This window comes from Lepisosteus oculatus, chromosome 3 (genome assembly GCF_040954835.1).
Source record: "Lepisosteus oculatus isolate fLepOcu1 chromosome 3, fLepOcu1.hap2, whole genome shotgun sequence".
In the NCBI taxonomy this organism is placed as follows: Eukaryota; Metazoa; Chordata; class Actinopteri; order Semionotiformes; family Lepisosteidae; genus Lepisosteus; species Lepisosteus oculatus.
In genome coordinates, this window is record NC_090698.1 from 38,231,791 (window position 1) to 38,253,779 (window position 21,989).

Consider the following 21,989-nt stretch of genomic DNA (forward strand, 5'->3'; position numbering starts at 1 on the left):
TTGCATTTAGACCAAAAAGTTCCATATTTGTCTCTTATGATCACAAAACCTTTTGCCAGATGTTTACAATATCATTTCAGTGATTTTTTTTGCAAACTCCACTGGGTATTTGAGGTGGGATTACCAATTTGCCATACAAGCCAGCTTTGTTGAGGGACAGGAATATTGATGACTCATGGACATTCTTTACTATCTCAGCCATTAAACTCTGTAGCCCCTTGCCCAGCTGCTCAGTTTGGAGGGACAGCCTGATCTAGGCAGTGTCTGTGTGGTACGATATACCTTCCACTTCTTAATGACCGATTTTACTGTTTTTTATTTATACCTTCCTCCTGATCTGTGCCGTTCTACGACCTTATCCCTGAGTTGTTTTGAAAGCTCTTTGGTCTTCATGGTTTAATCTTTTCTTGAAATTCATTACATGACTAAATAATCTTACAGACTGGTGTGTTTATTCTGAGAACACGTGAACCCCTATTATTACACACAGAGGCCACAACCAATTGCATTTACTCCATCCTCCTTGTGTGTAAAGCTGCACAAATTGACAAATAAAAATAGTTCTCACTAGCACACATGACGCAGGATCAACACCTTATCGTATGATGTTTATTAAGCGACACATCACGCAACGGTATTAAACTAAGAAAAAGATCACTAACAATTACAATAAATCCAGTAGTACAGTAATACAGTACAAATATAATTTATGTATATAAAATATTTATTTAGATGATTTTTCAAATACATGCAGGATGCGGACTTTGCACTACATAACTGACTAATAACAGAGCTGTAACTGTCATACTGTTAAACAGTAAATAGTACTGGAGCACACAGCTTATACGCTGCTTGTTTACAGCTCCCAGGCAACTGGAGCATTGAAACATCTCTAGCTAAAAAAACTACTGTACATCGATAACAAATTCGTTGTCTGAACTGTGGTACATATACTAAAGATGATAAATAGTTACTTACAATGCTTGCAAGAGCGACAAAGTTGTAGATTCAATGAGGTAAGGCTTAAAACTCCAACAATATTGAAAATGAATGTGAACAAAATGGAAGATGCCCTTTAACCTTTAAGCATGTGCGGTCTCTAAACCAATAGAAATTAAAGATTTAACTGCTGAAGAGCATTTTAGGAAAGTTGCACAAAAAAGCCACATGGAGGCACTGTAGAACAGTGCACTCAAAACTGATAAGACATAACAGTGTGACTAATCACAGTAATACGTGCACTTGAAGGTTTGCAATAGCAAAGGGGATGACTAGTTATACAGTAAAATATTTTGGTACTGTACTATTTAAGACAGCCCTTTTTAGTTGTTTGAAGCCCAAATAGCTAAAAGCGATACCAAAATGTGGACCAAGATGCTGAAGACCAGCTTGCCAGTGCATGCTTTATTTCTACTCTATTTTTCTGCAATAAATCTTTAATAGTTTTTGCAAAAATGGGGCCAATGGGCATAACATGAGTCATTTATGCATTCTGTCTGAGGGCTGCTGTATTTAGTGTTGGGGGTAAAAGAATGGGCTGAAATGGTTCAGTGTGGAAAGGCTGATAGTGCACTACAGCTGGAAAAACTCAAAAGGTCATCCAATGACTGAGGTTCAGGGTATGCTATAGCTATGCATGATATTCTCATTTTATGGACATAATTTTAAGTGCAACATTTTGACTGAAGTTCAAGATTTTTCACTTCACTATCATGAATTCTGTTTTTATGTAACAATATTCCTAAAATAGACCTCCAGATCTGAGCCAGGGGTGTCAGTGTCCTGTGTGGGGTACAGGGGTTTAAGTGTCCTGTGTGACCGCAGACAGAGTGTGGGGTACGAGGATGTCAGTGTTCTTTGTGGGGTACAGGGGTGTCAGTGTCCTGTATGACTGCAGACAGAGTGTTGGGTACAGGGGTGTCAGTTTCCTGTGTGGGGTACAGAGGTGTCAGTGTCCTGTATGACTGCAGACAGAGTGTGGCATACAGGGGTGTCAGTGTACTCTGTGTGCGGTACAGGGGTGTCAGTGTGAAGAATTGTGCCTAGTGCAACATCTCTTTCATTATTTTCCATTATTAGCCACTAAATGTTTCCTCCCATTCACAGCCTCCTTTTATGGTGATGGTTATGTGGAGTTGAAGACTGTAGAGTCATCTAGCCGCACTTCTTTCCATGCGAGGTTTCGGACCTCCAGTCCCAATGGCCTGCTGTTCCTGGCTGCTGGACAGACGGACTACTGCCTGGTGGAACTACACTCCGCTCGCCTGCAGGTACAGAGGACCGAAAAGATCATTCCCTTCGTTATAAAAATGGTAATTTCAGCCATTTCATATAATAATAATAATTGCTTACACTTATATAGCGCTTTTCTGGACACTCCACTCAAAGCGCTTTACAGGTAATGGGGTCTCCCCTCCATCACCACCAATGTGGAGCATTCACCTGGATGATTCGACAGCTTTTTTAGTGGGGAGGAGAGCAGAGTAATGAAGCCAATTCATAGATGGGGATTATTAGGAGGCCATGATTGGTAAGGACCAATGGGAACATTAGGCCAGGACACCAGGGTTAGACCCCTACTCGAGAAACGTCCTGGGATTTTTAATGACCACAGGGAGTCAGGACTTCGGTTTTACGTGTCATCCAAAGGTAACGCCAGTTTACAGTATAGTGTCCCCGTCACTATACTGGGGTATTAGGACCCACATGGACCGCAGGGTGAGCTGGCCCCACTAACACCTCTTCCAGCAGCAACCTTAACTTTTTCCCAGGAGGTCTCCCATCATGGTACTGACCAGGCTCACACATGCTTGGCTTCAGTGGGTTGCTAGTTGTGAGTTGCAGAGTGATAGGGCTTCTAAATATAGCAGTGTTCTTCCACCTTGGTCCTGGAAACCACCAGTCCATCAGGTTTTCAAAGGTGTCTGTGCTAAAAGTCAAAACATATAAGGTATGATTATAATCTAATCAACCCAAGACAGAAGACATTCAATTAACCCATCTTTAATTGACATTGCTTTTAAAACTGTAATTATTCTGGTGCTCATATTTGTACTGCATGGTATTATTTATGAGGTAACTAGTAATTCTTGTAATCCTAATATTGTTTTTTAATTTAAATTCTTCACTTTTTACTATCTGTTGAATAGGTGGACAGGACAATGAGTGTTTACAGAATCCACAGAATGTACCCTGCTTTGCATCCATTGATTGTGGGGATAGGCTCCTTTGAGATTCTATATTGGTTAAATCAGTTAAAAAATGGATGGATGGATTACTCCAGTGGGAAATGTCTTCACTTTTGACTACTCTGTTATATATCTGTTTTTTATATCCTGTTATCCTGATCATCTACTTCTTTTTTGCCCTTTAAAAGTCTTTACTGTCGTTTATTTTCTTTTGCTAGTTTGATATAGCAGTTTTTACCTCTACAGCAATACAACTTTTTAGCTCTCTTTTAATCTTTTTAAAGTCTTTTTTAATGTTCCTTTGTATCTCAGTGTACTCTTTTTTCTTTGTTTAAAAAATCACTAGAGGTAAGAAGCATTTCATAGATTTGTGGAAGAGAGAATGTGACTTTAATTTTTGACTATACAGTAGGTACTCCTTTAAATGAGGAATCTTGGGAAATTTAAACAATAAATGGTTCATTTACTTAACTGAGTGTTTAGGTGTTCTCATTTTAAAATTAATTCATGGCATTATACACAAGAAATAAATTGCATCACAATAGCTTAGATGTGCAGCAAATGTAATTTATTATCATTGCATCTTTAGTATAATGGTATGTATGATTAGAAATCTGATCTTGCACTCAACCCTGTGCAATAGGTTTATCATTACTTCCTCTCAGTGAAGTAATTGTTGTAACTTGTTCAAGCCTTAGTAGCTTGCTCAGGTCCACAGTCCTGTTAGCCAGCACAGTCTTACTCTAGCAAATGCTTTGCCAGATCATTCATACAAATTGGGAAGAGCATTACTCCAATTGCATGGTAGTGCAGTGATCTACAAAGATCTTGCTGTCTCTTCTTCCTCTTTGGAGCCTATGTGCAGAATTTTTTTCTTTTCCAACTGGTCTTATTAGCCTCCTGAACTGCCCTCAGGGGAGTTGCTATTCTAACAGCTTCTTTTCATCATATGAAATTCCATTCATTCTGAGTGCTAAGGACTTGCATCAGGCTAGTTGTGTCTAATTTAATTGCACCTCTCAATTATCATGCAGCCAGCTTGGCTCAAGGCCTGAGTTTTGAGCAATGGCAAATTCCACAGGGCCACCCCTTACTACATAACACTCTTTAAAAAGAAACTAAACAGTTTTCATGTTTAAAGCGTTTGGGATAATGCACTGTTCAATTAGTTGTGTTCTTAGTTGTGTGACAATTTATATACAGTGACTGGAAGTCTTAAAGATCATAAAGTACAGAACATTCTTCTTCTGTAAACAAAATTAAGACAATATTACCCTAGGATATGAACTATTGTCACTTGAATAAGCATTTCATTTGTGAATGTAAGAAAACAACAATTGTGACAACATCAACAATCTGCTTTTCTAATACTAGGGAATAAGATTTTAGTCAAAATTAAAGGTCCTAGGTTTGAATTGTTTGATGTGTGCATAATAATGTAATACATGGTTGTACTAAATACAGATAAAGGTTTATTTCATGCTGATAGGTAATGAAAAGAAACACAACATTTTAGTTGTGGAGCCAAATGGAGCAGATGGGAGTGGAGTGAAAGTAGCAAATAATCACGTATAGTAGAACAAAAGGAAAAGTGGGTAAGAAGGGGCAGGGAGCAGTTTGAAAATGGGCATAAAGCGAATAAAAATGATTGTCCAAACTCAGGGAAAACAGGAGAGGCATGGAAAGCCAAAATCTGCAAATGAATAGCGCAGATTTATTAAGAGATGTGTCTGTCATTGAGAGAAAGGGAAAGGTGTGATACAAGTTTAAGGATAATTTTAATTTTGGATGTCCTTTTTAAATTGGAATTCCAAAACCTCTCTATGCAGAAGCAAACAGCAAGATCAGAAAGATCAAGGCTGTTAGAGGTGAAATGGCGAACTATGTGAATTGCTGGGCACTTTCTGTAAGAGATGCAGTAAATGAGGTTGCTGGAAATAAATGATGACACAGAATTGTCCGGATGTGAAAGTTGTTAATGATGGTCTTGGGAGTAGAAAGGGTGTAAGGGTGGTAGGGAAGCACCAATGAAATGCTGTTATGAGTCCGGCAGTCCCTATTTGAGTTGGTAATCCAAGGGCTTTTTGGCTCGGGTGAGGGTCCTTTCAATAACGTGTGTTGGGTTTCATCTGTCAATGAAAAACAATGCATTTTGAAGGCTTAGTTATGGAAGTACATGCCTTCTGTAATAGACAGAAGCTGAGAGTCATGGATGGTTAATGGAGAGGTTTGTGTCCAGAAACAGAAGAGCTGTGAAAGATATGTTAACTGTAAATTTAAGGGATGGGTGAAAATTGGTGAAGTGATGCAGGAAATGCTCTAATTGGACATTAGAGCATGTGACAGCATCAACATAGTCAATGTATCGCTTTTAGGGCACAGATGAAACCAGTATAGAAAGCAAAGAAGCATTCTTCTGCCCAGCTGACAAAAATATTTGCATCCCACCCTGGTGCCCATGACAAGTGACTAATGTCCTTAATATATGAAGGAAATCCTGATAAAAACTGATATTTCTCAATTTTATCTCTAATGGTCATGAACTCTCTGATCTCTATATCTGTGTCCTCACAGAAGGGTGTCAGAACTCTTATTGCAGAAAGACATCCAAAACCAAAATAACCTGGAAACGTGGATCACACCCCTTCTCTCAATGACAGACTCATCACCTTCTAATCCTCTCTATGTTTTGCAGGTTTTTGCTTTTCACACCTCTCCACCTGTTCTCCCTGACTTTGGAACTCATTCTCACTTGCTTTATGCCCATTTCTCCACTGCTCCCTGCCCCCTTCTTACACACTCTGTCTTTTGTTCTCCTATGGAATGCTACTTTCCCTCTCTCCCTCACTCCTGAATAAGGCTCCACAGCTGAAACTTTGTTTCTTTTCTTTACCTTTCAGCATGGAATAACCTTTACCTGTTTCTTTGTAGCCTAAACATGCTTACGCAGCTCCCAACTCGAACATCCTTAAACACTTAAAGTACACCTTTATACTCGGGTATATTAATAGTATTATAAGGAGGCTCTTATGTATTTTTTTTCAGCATTTGAGTGCTCATGTGCATTGATCTATGGTCCAGTTCGTATTTCTAATATAATGAATCTGTTGAAAGGTCATGATCAGTCAATTCTATACATAATGTTTTACCTCTGTCCTAAGATGAATATGATTTTATGTAAGTTAGACCTTAGGTTACTAACCTAATTAATTTACTTCTTAAAATGAGTATGAGTAATATGAGTAACATGCGTGTGTCTCTCTCAGTTTTAAAGCTACCTGTACACATCTTTTGTAAATACAAACTAAAAATGGATCAACTAATGTTTCATGTCATGGGATCTGCTATTTTTTATTTCATATTATTAAGCAGATGTACCTATCTCACTCTCTACAAGACAAATGTCTTCAGGTATCTCTAGCTGTGATTAGCTATTCAGACAGAATTATGAACTCTGCTATTTATCTTTTTACATAAACTGAGACCCTTGTTTATGCATATCTGAGGAGATCAGTACAACTTTGAATGAACAAAACAGCAAGAAAAAGCTTTTGAATGTTAAAAAAATGTGTGTTTCCTTTCTAGGTCAAATTGGACTTGGGATCTGGAGAACGAATACTTCGCTCAGAGAGAGGGACTCCGCTGAATGATCTGGCATGGCACACAGTTGAATTTCAACACGAAAATCACAATGTTACCCTTTCAGTTGACAAACATTTCCAAACAACCCTAAAAATGCCCGAGTCCCAGCATGATCTTAACATTCAAGATGGGCTTTATGTTGGTGGAACTGGAGGTCTTGACAAATCATACCTCCTCAGTGAACCTGTGGGCTTCAGAGGTTGTATTGATGAGCTTTTGTTCAATCAGCACAATCTTTTGTCTTCACTAAGGTCCTACTCCGGCTTCAAAAATGTGTATGAGGTATCTCTAGGCTGTAGCCCCCAGTTCTTTGCAAGTGAAGATGACCCTATCAGCTTCTTTAGTTCTAAAGCATACATTTCTTTACCCCTTTGGAATGCACAACAGGAAGGAGTGTTGGAGTGCGTATTGCACACATCTGCTGATCAAGGGATTATTCTTTATAACTCTGCACGCCAAGGAGACTTTGTGGCTATGGAAATCCGTGATGGGCTAATAGTGGCAGTTATGGGAAAAAGTGGGACTAAAAGTGAACTTCCCTCCCTCACTTATATTAATGACAGAAAGTGGCATTATATTAAGCTCCAGTTCACCTCAAGGAGCCTTCAGCTCACAGTGGATGAAGAAACTGTAAAAACTAGCATTAGTTCCCGAAATAAAGCTCTTCAGTTAAGGGGTTCCCTTTTTGTCGGGGGCATAGATGACAGCACCCGTGCTGAAGTCAAGAAGGTTGGGCTGGTCTCTGTTTCGGGAAAACGTATAAGAGGAGGGTCTTTCAAAGGATGCTTGAAGGATATCAAGGTTAATTTTGTAAAAATGGGTCTGCCCAATGCTTTAGTAACTAAAGACATTTCTGTAGGTTGTGAACCTGAAAAGGAACCAGAACCAACAACACAAACTACACCAGCTACTCACTGGGCTCAGACTGCCCCGGTGCTTCCAACAACATCCATGTTCACACCAACAAGTGCTAAGCCTCTGGACAAGAAACGCAGCCAAATGTTTTTAGTGCTCAGGAACCTTGTAGTTCCTGAAGGAGGACGAGCACCTCTAGAGTCAAAGCACATAAAAGTGAATCTGGAATTTAAAAAACTAGGAATACGTCAGTCTCAGATTATGTTTAAGATACAAGAACAGCCTGTTCATGGTCAGTTGAGGTTGGATGTTGATGAAGGTCAAGAGGAACATACCTTTAGCATGTTGGATTTGTGGCATGGGAGGGTAATGTACATTCACGGTGGTTCAGAAGACCCAGAAGACTTTTTTACATTCTCTGTCTTCACCAGCAGCAAAAAGGAAGTTCCTCCTTACCTGAAGGGAAATAAGATGTATAGATATAACATAACCATAACCCCTACCAATGATGCACCTGAGTTAAGCCTACCTGAAGGAAACCTCTTTGTGCTGCTAGAAAAGTCAAGAAAGCATTTGACTATTGATGCTTTAAAAGCCACAGATGTAGATAACAATTCTACAGACCTCTTTTTCTCCTTATTGGGCAATCTAAATGCAGATGCTGGATTTTTGGAAAATACAGAGAATCCAGGGAAAAGCATAACTACTTTTTCTCACGTTGACTTGGAAGAAGGAAAAATAAATTATGTTCACAGTGGGGTCCGAAATTCCAGGATTGTTTTGAGAGTCAGTGATGGAGAAAAAGTGAGTAACACAGTTGTTCTGAGAATCATGGCCATACCACTGGAATATAAAGTTGCCAACATTACTGGACTTGATGTTCTGCAGGGTGATGCGGCTTTGATAAGCACAAAGGACCTGGCAATACAAACTAATGCCGTGAAACAGGAACTAGAAATTCGTTACGATGTCACTGAGTCTCCCAAATATGGCGAGCTGCAGAGATTGAATTCCAATGGGGAATGGAAACAAACCAGTTTGTTTTCACAGCGCACTCTTGAAAGGGATCGATTGAGATATCTTAGTACTTTCTATGAAATTCAGTCAAGTAATGTTTCAGATCATTTCAAGTGCAAGGTTAGCATTAGCTCAATGGCCACAGAGGAAGTTGTTTTTCCTATTATGATAAAATGGGTACAGTATAAACTGCTGAAAAATAAAGTAATGGAGGTTGACAAAGCACAAAGAGTAATATTGAATTCAGAACATCTCCACGCTATTCCCAAAGGTGTAAAGTTAACAGAAAATGAACTGTACTTCAGGCTTCTAACATTGCCAAAGAAAGGAAAGTTGCTGTTAAACAATAAGATTTTAAAGAAAAACTCAACTTTTAGCCAAAGGAATATAACTGATTTAAAAGTGCATTATGAACTACAAGACAGACCATATGAAGACACAAGGGACATGTTTACATTCCAGATTTTCTCTAAGCATGCACAATCGGGAATCTATGATTTTAAAATTGCCATCAAAGCTGACATCAACAGTATCATAATAAAAAACAATGGATTGTCTTTAAAGGAAGGCGAAAGTCAATTGCTAACAAAAGAAGAACTGTTCTCAGAAACACTTATCACTAAGTCAATGCACTACAGAATCACAGACCGTCCAAAACATGGAAAGTTAATACGCATTAACCTGTCTAACTCTACCTCAAGCAATGACAACATAATAGCATTCACCAACCAGGATATCCTAGAGGAGCGCATTATGTATGTCCATGATGACAGCGAAACCACCCATGACCAGTTTACATTTGTAGCATCCACCCAGCAGCCCGCAAAGGAATCAGGACCAGTGGCAGAGACGAACATTGTGGAAAGCACATTTAACATCTCAATAAAGTTAATAAATGATGAGAAGCCAGTCCGTATTGTTGATGAAGTCTTTCATGTTGTCAAAAATGGACAGAGACTTTTAACACTGGAGGACTTGTGCTATCATGATGCTGACTCTGACTTTGATGATGGGCAGCTTCTGTATACCCGGCGTGGAATTCCCATGGGCGATCTGGTCCTTGTAAATGACACTTCTCACAAACTTTACCAGTTTCACCAGGAGGATCTGGAGCAAAAGCGTGTGTTATTTGTCCATCATGGACCAAATATTGGTCGCTTTGTGCTGTTTGTGTCTGATGGAAAGCATTATACATCTACTTTGCTGGATGTCAGTGCACAAGAACCTTATATCAAGACAGCGAACAATACAGGCCTGCTGGTACAAAAAGGACAGCAGAAAATGTTCAGTTCTGCCAACTTTAGTGTGGTTACAAACCTGGATGTAAGAGATGATAAAGAGATTATCTATGAAATGTATCTTCCCCCAAAACATGGTGGGCTTTATCAGGATGAGCTGAAGGTGGATGTGTTTACACAGCATGATTTGAAAAAAGGCTATTTAGTCTATCGACATGATGACAGCAAAAATTTGGTAGACTTCTTTAACTTCACTGTAAAGGTACAAAAAATGCGTTTGGATGCAGGAGTTAACATAAAAGTATACTTGGAAAGCCACCAGCTCCCACCAAAGGTCATGCATAATAACACTCTTCTCGTGGAAGAAGGAAAGCCTGTTAAGATCAGTAAACGAAAACTTGAGGTTAGTCTGCAATATTTAACAACAGTGATGGGTTTGGGGATTAAGGTAATAAAATAAGAATGTAAACACTAATAGAAACATTCTTCTAGAGCGTTTTGTTTTATGTCCTATTTACCAAAGTAGCAACTACATCAAAGTATATTGTATTTAAAGTTTCATAATATGTCATTTTTGATAAACCATCATTAAATAAATTATTTAAAATGCAGTAATTTTAAGGTATGTTTATACCAGCTGTAAATCAAGATGTTTTGGTTTCTGAAACCTGATTGAAAAGTGTTAAGCTCTATTTATTTGTCCATTTTAGGTTACGCATGAAGATAACTTGCCATCAGAAATTGTTTATACTGTAAAAGTTCCTCCTTCTCATGGCTACATCCGCAGCTTTGCTGAGGGAGAAGAACATTACCTGGGAAGTGAAAACAATCCAATCTGGAGCTTCTCTCAACAGGACATCAATGATGGGAACATTCAGTATGTGCAGGTGGAGGCAGACCAGCTTACAGACTGCATAGTGTTGGATGTCTCAAATGGCATCACAGAAGTCAATGGAATCATGATCTTGATTGAAATTATTCCTCGCATGATCCCTCTTGAAATATATAACATCACTTTAAAGGAAGGAGCTTCCAAAGCTCTGACAGAGGATGTTATTAAAGTTAACAACAAACACTTTGCTGCCCTGAGTTTTCAGTATTTTATCTGGGACCCTCCAAAACATGGCCATATAGAGCATTCTCGATACCCTGGTGTCCACCTCAGCTCTTTTACTAGAACACAGGTAAAATATGTATTTCTCCCTTTGCTAGATTTATATCTTTGCTTTATTTTAATCTATATGTGCAGAATAATATTTCTGTTCTTTAAATTTGTGAATTAAAGGGCAGTTATCATGTTTTCTAAAAATATGCTTCTAAAAGCACCTTTGTGTTGCCAGAAGTAGGCAGCTGTAAATGTTTCTTGTATTTTTGTTTCTTTTATATTAGCAGCTTTGAACACTTACAATTTAGTGGATTTAGTTACAATGTAGTAGAAGATGAAAAGGGGTAGGCAGACTTTCTAGAGCCTTACTAAAGAAGAAGGTTTTGAGTCTGGATTTAAAGGTGTTGAGGGAAGGTGACTCTCTGATATTCTTGGGCATAGAATTCCAGAGTTTTGGGGCATAGCAAGAGAAGGCCCTATTGCCCAATTACCCATAGATTATAGACGAATTTGGAGGACAGAGAGGAGACCATAGTATGATGAACAAAGGCTACAAGGTGGGGAGTAGGAAGATATTAAAGTCACACAGGTACTGAGTTGCAGAGTCATGTAGAGCCTCATAGGTGAGCATAAGTATTTTGAAGTCAACACAAAACCTCATAAGAATCCAGTGCAAGGACTCCAGGACAGGAGTAATGTGATTACTTGCACATGACCTGGTCAGACTTCTCATTGCCAAATTCTGTTCATACTGATTTTTTTTCAGAGCGGATTTAGATACGAGTTCGAGTTCTCAGTTCTCAAGACCGATGTGTGTATCAGCTTTTCATGACAGTCAGAGACATAGTCTGGCAATATTTCTGAGATGGAAGATTGGTGTTTTTACAATGTTTTGCACGTGGGTCAAATGTTAAATCTAGATCAAATATCACCCCAAGCTCTTCAATTTAGATTCAACGACTGTGCTATCAACAGATAGGGTTACTGCATTAGCTTTTACATAGTTGATGGGAGTCATAGTTTAAATGAAGCAACTTCGGAGTCACCCAACAAACCCAACTTCGGAACTGAAACCTCCAAGACAGACAAAGTATTATTAAAATATTTGCAAGGATGCAAAAGGAGGACTGAATTCAGACACAGACTTATTTCCAGTAAAGTGATAGCAAAAAAATACAAAAGTGCAGAATTTGGCCTGAGTGCAGAACATTGAGTAATTACTACTGTTACATAATCAATCAGGTATTACTGTTTCACATGCTTTATATTTTAATTCCATTTGCCTTTTAATACAGGTGGATTTGAGTACAAAAAAACTATCAAAATGGCAACACTTTAATACCACATCTTGAGGAAGACCAATGCATTCTAAAACTTGTTGATCTAATAAATAAAGCTAAGTTCAGTTTTCCTGTTATCTCTAATCATTTATGTTTGAATGATTTATATTTTTCTTTACCGTAGGTTGAACAAGAGTTCGTATATTATGTTCATGATGACAGTGAGACCGTGTCTGATAATTTTACTATCATTGCCAATGACACTGAACTTAGAAAGAAGAGTCTTCCATGGACAGTGTTTGTAAACATTACACCAGTGAATGATGAGCCTCCTGTTGTAACAGCCAACAGAATCTTCAGGGTAAGTCTGCTGTGTTTACACCCAATTATAATACTTAGCAGATTTTGAATATTAATTTCCTCCACTGCAAGTACCGCACTGTATATTAGGAACACTATTATAAATGGCAAAGTTTAGAACTTCCATAAAGGAGTATGCAGCCCAGATTTTCTTTTAATTTTTCATCAAATAAACCATTTAATTGTGGTATACTATCCAAGTACATAAAATCTACTAATGTATGTTACACATCCATTTTGGTATACCCTTGAATATTTTAAAAACTTGAAAGTACATAAAAAACGTTAAATTACCTCAAAGAAAATCCAAAACGTTTGATTGAGCGTCTGTAGATTGAGCGTCTGTAGCTGGTATACCTGAGGGAGGCTTAGAAAGAAAAATCTAATGTGTTTAAGATGGTTTTAAAATGTTCAAGCGAACAGCAGCTGCCGCACCTTTCCTGTGTATTCAGAAATGGAAGGTTTCTTCACTGCCTAGTTTGGGGCTTATTTAGAGACGGCATCAGCTGCTTCCTTGGTTTCACACTTACTGTACATTGCCAGAAAATGTGTGTGAATCCTGTAGGTTGGCCTGTATTCTTGTGTGTTTTTGAGATTTTAGAGATCTGAATCAAAGCCTTAATAAAAAATGCATTTAATCAGGTTTAAACACAAAGGCGTAAGATGAGGGTTTCCTCACGTGAGCAGCACACTTCAGGTCTGGCCACAACGTTTCAAAAGGAGTTATGTCAGGACTTTGACTTGGCCAGTCCAGAATGCGACAAATCCTTTTCAGCCATTCTATTGCGGATCTGCTTGTATATATTGGATCACTATCTTGCTGCATGATGTTCTTTCAACTCAGCTTCAGCTGATGAATGGAGGACTGAAATTCTACCTTTAAATTTGCTTGTCCAACTATTTTAAAATTGAAAAATTTTGCAATTTTTACAGTTTGTTTGGAGCTTGAGCTGGCCTAAAATTCACTTAACATAATGGAGAATGTCAGGATAAAATATCAAGGACAACTTATGAGCTGCGCATGTGTATCTGAATTTTAAACAGAGCTGTGGTGATAAGTTTTTAGACTTCCATTTGAATTTTCTTCTTTTTCTATGCAATGAAAGTATTAATCATAAATTTTATATTGGTATCAAAACAGTTTGTTAATCCCTGCAAACATAATATTCCTTCAAATTACACCTTTCTCTTGGCCGCAAATAATGCCAGATTTAGGAATTCTATGAAAACATCTCACTATGGTTTCTCTTCTGAAGTGATTATCTGTTTCTGAACAGTGAAAGCTCTGTCATTTGCAGTAAACATAATAAAAAATAAAGTTCAAAGATTAAATGCCTATGATTCTGACTTAAGTCCTTAATCAAACGTGAATAAATTTCATCCTCAGGTATCTCAGGTTCCATTTTCTTAATGTAAGTAAAGGGTAGGTTGACAGAACCTGATTAGTTATAACTCTAATAATACTAGTCTTAGTAGTAGCTAGTATTTGCTTGTCTTAATTAACATTTTGTGACCCAGGATTAGTGACAATTGTGTAACTTAATGATGTTCTATAAAGCTGTTGATATAAAATGCCTGGTTTTATCCACAAGGTGGCAATATGTTCTGATTCATCCTGGCCGGAAGTAAAGTGTTTCTCCGCTCCCGACTCTGAAGGCTAAGCTTTTCTGTCTTTCTATATTTGCTTTAAGAGACTGAATGAATTTTCACTCAACAGACCTAAATTAACACTTTTTCAAGGTTCAAAGCAGGTAATTATTTAAAAGACTGTAAAAAAGCTTTGCTGAACTTTCTCTCAAAGACCACATTTGATGATTATTAATTTAAGGAATGAAAAGCATTACGTTACTTTTGGCTAGAATCATGATATTATTATAAATATATGTTTATAATATTAATGGCATTAATGGTTAAGATTCTTTAATATGGAGAGTCTCTTAAGTTTATAATTGATGTATTTCAAGAACAGAAATGGGAAAATCAAAAAGGTAATTATCTTAAGAAATTATTCTCATTCTAACTTAAAACTTATTCAAAATAAGACAGGTTCCAGTGGTTGACTTACAGTACAGGACTGCGGGTCATAATAATGTATCAAACAGCTATGCAGCAAGAGCAGGAGTGTTTCCTTATATATCCAAATATTGGAGATATTGAATTTTTTTTGCTGTGTACATATTTAATATGTTTTTCAGGTCAAAGGATTTGTGTGAGGCAAAATTATAGAATTTTAGCTTTTGTTTCTGGATATTATATTTCATACATGTTTAGCCCCGTTAGAGCAATGTCATTTATTGTATTCAGTCTTCCCATTTAAGGTGAGCATAAGCATTTGTACAAATGGCTAATTGTTTAGCTGTTCCACCTAAAGGAGTTGTGAATATATAACCTTCATTCTTGCCTCTAGAGCTTACTTTTTGGATCTGTCTCTTTGTGGGCATCACAAATTCAACAACATGGAATGTCTTGAAAAAGAAACTCGTGGAAAAGTAAGCAATCATTTTAGACTAGGTCATCCAAGGAAGACAGCAGTTGATGACAGAAAAATACAGCTGTCAAGAAACACCCCAATATCACATCCAAAGAGATTGCAGACAATCTCTAGTGTTCAGGGGTGAAGTTATCTCAGTTCACTGTGCTCAAGTGGGACATTCCAAGGTCTAAAGCAAGCTCCTCATCAGCTCTAAATAGAAACCAGGTCAGAATTTGCAAAGAAGAACAAACATTTATGTAAAAAAGTTTTATGGGCAGACCAGACAAAGATAAACCTTTGTCAAAGTGATGTAAGGTCAGAAGTGTGGAGAAAGAGAGGAATTGCAAATGATCCTAAGCTCATCTGTAAAGCATGGAGTCATAGCTAGGGCACTGCCTCTGGAACTGACTCACTGATCTATATTGATGATGTGACTGATAATGGCAAGACAGTGCCTTAAAATACTACACAATTCTTAAAAGAGTTCACCAGGAAGAAGAAGTGGGAATTTTTGAATTGGCCAAGTCAATCTTCTGCTTTGAATGCCACTGAGCATGCATTTTAACTGTTAGAGGAGACTAAAGTCAGAAAACCCTACAAAAAAAAAACGACAGAACATGGCTACAGTTAGGCCTTAGCAAGGCATTGTGCATACTTTATAGTTAGTTTACTTTTAATTCATTTTTTCCAATATGCCTTTTTTGTTCTTGTATTGTTAAACATACAGTTGTGAAAACATTTGTGAACCGTTTTTTAATTATCTAGATTTCTGCATGAATGGCTCCTAAAATGTGATCTGATCTTCATCTATGTCATAATAATAAATAAAGGAAGTCTTATTTAAAAAACAGCAAACACTATTTTACATTGTCATATCTTTATTGAACAAATGGTTTAAACAATAAAGATACAGCAATGTAAAATGAAAAGCTGAAATAAAAAAGTGTACTTCATAAATATGCTTTTCACTGCAAACACTATCTAGATGGCTGAGAAACATCTTCAAAATTTCTATTGTATTATTAAGCTGTAAACTTTGATCAAGTTTTAAAAAAAAATATCATTTTTATAAAGTCTTACAAAATCACTGAAGCCTTGGTGCACAGTGAGTCACTGGTCACACAGGATGTTGTGGTTTCCTGAAAGAACTCTTCAATACAAAAGAAGGCTTTTTTCATGGTTTGCAATGGCTATGTTCAGAATTTCAAACTTTATGTAGTTTCCCATCTTTGTTAGTTTATCTACGTACACTTAAGTTCATAATTGTTGTTTTTCCTGTTATGAATGTTTCCTGTAACTCCCAGTATCTTAATAGATAAGTGTACCATATTCCACTGCAACAGCAACAGCAGCTTCATAAAAAAGCTTCTCAAAACTGTGTAATAGGAAATGTACAGCACGTCAATAGCATTACACAGTGCATCACTTATATAATTTACAATAAATAGAGGGGAGAAAGTACCAAACCACAGGAATGGGCATCGTCTTTATGACTCACCATACAATTTTTTCAGCTCTTTGGCAAGTAATTAGATTATGTGAATGGGAGCAATATCAAAACCCTATTTGTTTGAGTATATATACCTAGGTTCCTATCTTGTACAGTTGATATCCTGGGCATAGAGCAAATATTCTCTTGATAACTGGCCTAAGGTATTTAAATTGGTCTGCAAGTCCAGGGTATGTTTAGCTTCAATTTTAGCAGGGGATAAACTCTCCTCCCAACTTCCTGTTATTAGATTCACTACCACTAGTCAGCTGCCCCCAAGCAGCAGTTCAAAAAGAAAAAAATGTGGTGGCATTGGGAATCTCACACAAAGAATGAAGCAAAAGCAGACAGGATTTTGTCCCTCTTACAGATTTCACTTTGCGTAAACATTCCAAATAATTACTGTAGGTTTAAGATTTTGATGAAGCCCTGTCTTTTTGAGGGTATATACTGAATTACAGCGTGATTTCACCTTAAGCATTTTATAATGTTCCTGCAGTGTTTAGGGCTGTTAAGACATCCTTGGAAATCCCCACTCAAGAAGAAATTATTTAAAGAGTGCATTTGTAATAGTCTAGGAAGACACTTTACAAAAGAGAAGGAATTAGGGTATCTTATTCTCAAATCAGTCACCACCAGCACAGATCAATGACCCTGAAAGATTTGCTTAATGAATGAAATCTAACACTGAGGTTTCACCAAATTATTTCCTTGATTGATGTTAAGAGGGAAATTTGAACTTTTGGTGTTGGCACTGGGTTTACTGGGGCATTGTCACACTAATTTTCATAAAGTTTCTCTTTAATGCCTGGCCAGTAAAATCAGCTGGTAATGTGATGATGAATTTGTCTCTTCTCATATTTCATCATAGTCTTCCTTACAGCCCTAACAGCTAAACTTTAACATAAAACATTGTTTTCATCTTCTACATCATAGATCTAAATTTTCTTTTTTTGTAGCTACAGACAGTTTTCTAGCTCCTCCCTCTCTTACTGAAAAAAGAGGCAGTTTTATAAAGCCAGCACACCTCGTGGGGATTGGATCAGGCCCAGGTGTGCTGGATTTGAATGATTTCATTCAGCCCCTGCTCCTCTCTTCTTCCCTGTGGTCTGGAACCTGCAACCTGAATGTATTATCATAGGCTGATTACTTTAAGTGATAGTATCTGCTTTTCAACCATCGAAGTCCTTTGGCTGCCAGAGTTTTTTCTTCATTTATGCTTTGGGGATTTCTGGGGAGAAATCCAAAGGACTTTGAAAGTTTACAACACTGATTGAAAAATGGTCCTATTTATTCCACAGATGAACAAGAGGAATGTATAAATGAATTAAAAAGGCTGTATAAATGTAGCTATAATGTACACTGGTGTGAAAAAGTGTTTGCCCCCTTCCTGATTTCTTATTTTTTTACATGTTTGTCACACTGAAATGTTTCAGATCATCAAACAAATTGAAATATTAGACAATGATAACACAAGTAAACACAAAATGCAGTTTTTAAATGAAGGTTTTTATTATTAAGGGAAAAAAAATCCAAACCTACATGGCCCTGTGTGAAAAAGTGATTGCCCCCCCTGTTAAAACATAAATCAACTGTGGTTTATCACATCTTTGGAAAGCTGAGTTCAATTTCTCTAGCCACACACAGGCCTGATTACTGCCACACGTTGGTCAGTCTGGAAAAGGTTATAAAGCCATTTCTAAAGCTTTGGGACTCCAGCGAACCACAGTGAGAGCCATTATCCACAAATGGTGAAAACATGGAACAGTGGTAAACCTTCCCAGGAGTGGCCGGCCGACCAAAATTACCCCAAAAGCGCAGCGACGACTCATCCAAGAGGTCAGAAAAAATCCCACAACAACATCCAAAAAACTGCTGGCTTCACTTGCCTCAGTTAAGGTCAGTGTTCATGACTCCACCATAAGAAAGAGACTGGGCAAAAATGGGCTGCATGGCAGAGTTCCAAGACGAAAACCACTGCTGAGCAAAAAGAACATAAAGGCTCGTCTCAGTTTTGCCAGAAAACATCTTGATGATCCCCAAGACTTTTGGTTAAATACTCTGTGGACTGACGAGACAAAAGTTGATCTTTTTGGAAGGTGTGTTTCCCATTACATCTGGTGTAAAAGTAACACAGCATTTCCGAAAAGGAACATCATACCAACAGTAAAATACGATGGTGGTAGTGTGATGGTCTGGGGCTGTTTTGCTGCTTCAGGACCTGGAAGACTTGCTGTGGTAAATGGATACATGAATTCTGCTGTCTACCAAAAAATACTGAAGGAGAATGTCTGGCCATCTGTACGTGACCTCAAGCTGAAGCGCACTTGGGTTCTGCTTTAGGACAATGATCCAAAACACACCAGCAAGTCCATGCTGAATGACTTAAGAAAAACAAAATGAAGACTTTGGAGTGGCCTAGTCAAAGTCCTGACCTGAATCCGATTGAGATGTTGTGGCATGACCTTAAAAAAGCGGTTAAGGCTCAAAAACCCTCTAATGTGGCTGAATTACAACAATTCTGCAAAGATGAGTGGGCCAAAATTCCTCCACAGCGCTGTAAAAGACTCATTGCCAGTTATCACAAACGCTTGATTGCAGTTGTTGCTGCTAAGGGTGGCCTAACCAGTTATTAGGTTTAGGGGGCAATCACTTTTTCACACAGGGCCATGTAGGTTTGGATTTTTTTTCCTTAATAATAAAAAACCTTCATTTAAAAACTGCATTTTGTGTTTACTTGTGTTATCTTTGTCTAATATTTCAATTTGTTTGATGATCTGAAACATTTCAATGTGACAAACATGCAAAAAAATAAGAAATCAGGAAGGGGGCAAACACTTTTTCACACCACTGTATACACAGATGTGAAACACAGACGTATGTGAGTTTGTAAACAGAAGTTCAGGAAAAGGCAGTTTCTTTCACACTTTTGCACTCTTACACATCAATATCGCACCTCCAGAATTTGCACACATCTTTTGTCACAACCCTCCCTTCACAGCATCTTCAGCCTTGCAGCTGCTCCCTGACTCATTCCTCACAGCTGAGGGAGGGCAGTCATGTCAGCCTTCATATCTAGCTGCTGTTTCCTCAGCAAGGCGAGGTACACCAAATTTTAATACGCTAACCTATAAATTCTGTCTATTTGCTTTAATTAGAATTTGGCTGACCTACTAAAACATATTTTTAGACAATCAAAAATGTGCTACTGGCTGACCAACCTTTAAGAAAATATAATAATTTCTTATTAACATTCAAAGACCTATCCAATAAACATCCTTTGAAGTTAAAAATGTTTATAAGTTACTGGAACGTATGGACCTTATTGTAGTTCCTATGAAATGTTGTTTTAATATGTATATGATATAGTACTGTTCAAGAGAAGTGCTTAATCAAGGGAATTTACTACTGTTCTTATTGTGGCTGTGTATATCCCGCCCAGCGCTGACTCCAGAGGCGCAACGAGTCCTTTACGGGGACATCAGTGATCTTCAAACTGCTCATCCCGAAAGCTTTGTCATTGTTGCTGGCAACTTCAATCACGTGGATCTTAAGACCGTTCTCCCTATATTTTATCAATATATTAACTTTGCAACCAGAGGGGTGAACACACAAGACTTTATACAGATATCTGTGGCGCATACAAGTTTGTTCCCCGTCCCCAACTGGACTACTCTGACCACATCACTGTTATGCTAATCCCAGCATACAGATCGCTGCTTAAACATGCCAAACCGGCTCTGAAACAGATCAGAGTATGGCCAGATGGAGCTATCTCAGCATTACAGGACTGTTTTGAGCACACAGACTGGAATATGTTCAGGGAGGCTGCTGCCTATGATCATCTCATCAACTTAGAGGAGCATTCAGCATCTGTGACTGGCTACATCAGTAAGTGTAAAGACAACGTCACTGTCTCCAAATTCATCATCACACAGGCCAGCCAAAAGCCATGGCTGACTACAGAGATCCATGCACACTGTTAAGAACCCGTGATGCTGCTTTCAGATCAGGCGACAAGGCAGCCCTTAGGACTGCAAGGGCCAACCTGTCTTCTGCCATCAGGGAAAGTAAAGCGCATGTACAGAAAATCCATGGCCACTTCTTGTACCAGAGACATGCGGCGCATGTGGCAGGGCATCAAGGTCATTACTGACTACAGGATTACTTTATGTGCCAGTGACGGTGATGCCTTTCTCCCAGATGTGCTGAATAACTTCTATGCACAGTTCGAAGCATGAATATTGTGCTTGTGGGGAAGACAATACCTCTTCCCGATGATCAGGTGCTTTGCCTGTCCACCGCTGATGTGAGGAGGAAACTAGCCAAAGTTAATCCACGTAAGGCTGCTCGACCTGATAATATACTTGGTTACGTGCTCAAGGAATGTGCAGATCAGCTAGCGGATGTCCTTAATGATATTTGTAATATCTCCTTGTGCCAGGCGATTATCCCTGTATGCTTTAAATCCACCACTATTATACCAGTGCCGAAGAAGTCAGCTGTGTCGTGCCTCAATGATTACCATCTCGTGGCACTCACACCTGTTATCATGAAGTGCTTCGAGAGGCTAGACATGGGCCACATAAAGTCCAGACTCAACCTCTCTGGACCTCCTCCAGTTTGCATATCGCCCTAACCGGTATACTGATGATGCTGTATCTCTTGCCCTTCACCTGGACCTGTCCCACCTGGATAAGAAAGACACTTATATAAGAATGGTGTTCATTGACTTCAGCTCAGCATTTAAGACAATCATTCCCCAAAAGCTGATAGGAAAATTGAGCTTGCTGAACCTTAACACCTCCATCTGTAACTGGGTCCTGGACTTTCTAACCGAGAGATCTCAGACAGTCCGGATCGGTTATAACATCTCCAGCACCATCACAATAAGCACCGGAACCCCCCAGGGCTGTGTGCTCAGCCCAGTGCTGTTCACGTTGATGACTCATGACTGTAGTGCCAAGTTCAAATAACATCATTAAGTCTGCTGATGACACGATGTGATGGGCTTCATTTGTAACAACGATGAGTCACTATACAGAGAGGAGGTGGAGCAATTAGTGGACTGGTGCACAAACAACTTGTTTCTTTGTTGATAAGACCAAAGAGATGATTATTGACTTCAGGAGGGCCCATGCTGATCACTCCCCACTGTACATCAGTGGCTCCCCTGTGGAAACAGTTAGAAGCACCAAGTTTCTTGATGTACACATTATAGATGACTTCACTCGGTCCCTCAATACCACCTCCCTATTAAAAAAAAGCACAGCTGGGAAAAGATATTGCAGTATACGGGCTAGCTCCACTAGATTCTGTAACAGTTTTTTCCCACAGGCTGT

The 21,989-nt window shown here is 38.5% G+C and overlaps 1 protein-coding gene and 1 long non-coding RNA gene across 2 annotated transcripts in view; one reads left to right on the forward strand and one right to left on the reverse strand.

Annotated features, from left to right (window-relative positions):
* The window catches only part of cspg4ba (chondroitin sulfate proteoglycan 4ba), a 57,301-nt gene that overhangs the window by 19,289 nt on the left and 16,023 nt on the right, over nt 1–21,989 (forward strand). Inside the window, exons 2-5 of the mRNA XM_069187151.1 lie at nt 2,107–2,270; nt 6,774–10,343; nt 10,651–11,124; nt 12,510–12,686. Of these exons, the coding sequence (XP_069043252.1) occupies nt 2,107–2,270; nt 6,774–10,343; nt 10,651–11,124; nt 12,510–12,686 (4,385 nt within the window). The remainder of the gene's footprint in view (nt 1–2,106; nt 2,271–6,773; nt 10,344–10,650; nt 11,125–12,509; nt 12,687–21,989) is intronic.
* LOC138237716 (uncharacterized) lies at nt 596–13,130 on the reverse strand. Its single transcript, XR_011189071.1, has 4 exons — nt 12,980–13,130; nt 8,021–8,141; nt 2,796–2,929; nt 596–2,264 (listed from the first exon to the last, which is right to left on the reverse strand). It is a non-coding gene; the product is annotated as an uncharacterized lncRNA (long non-coding RNA).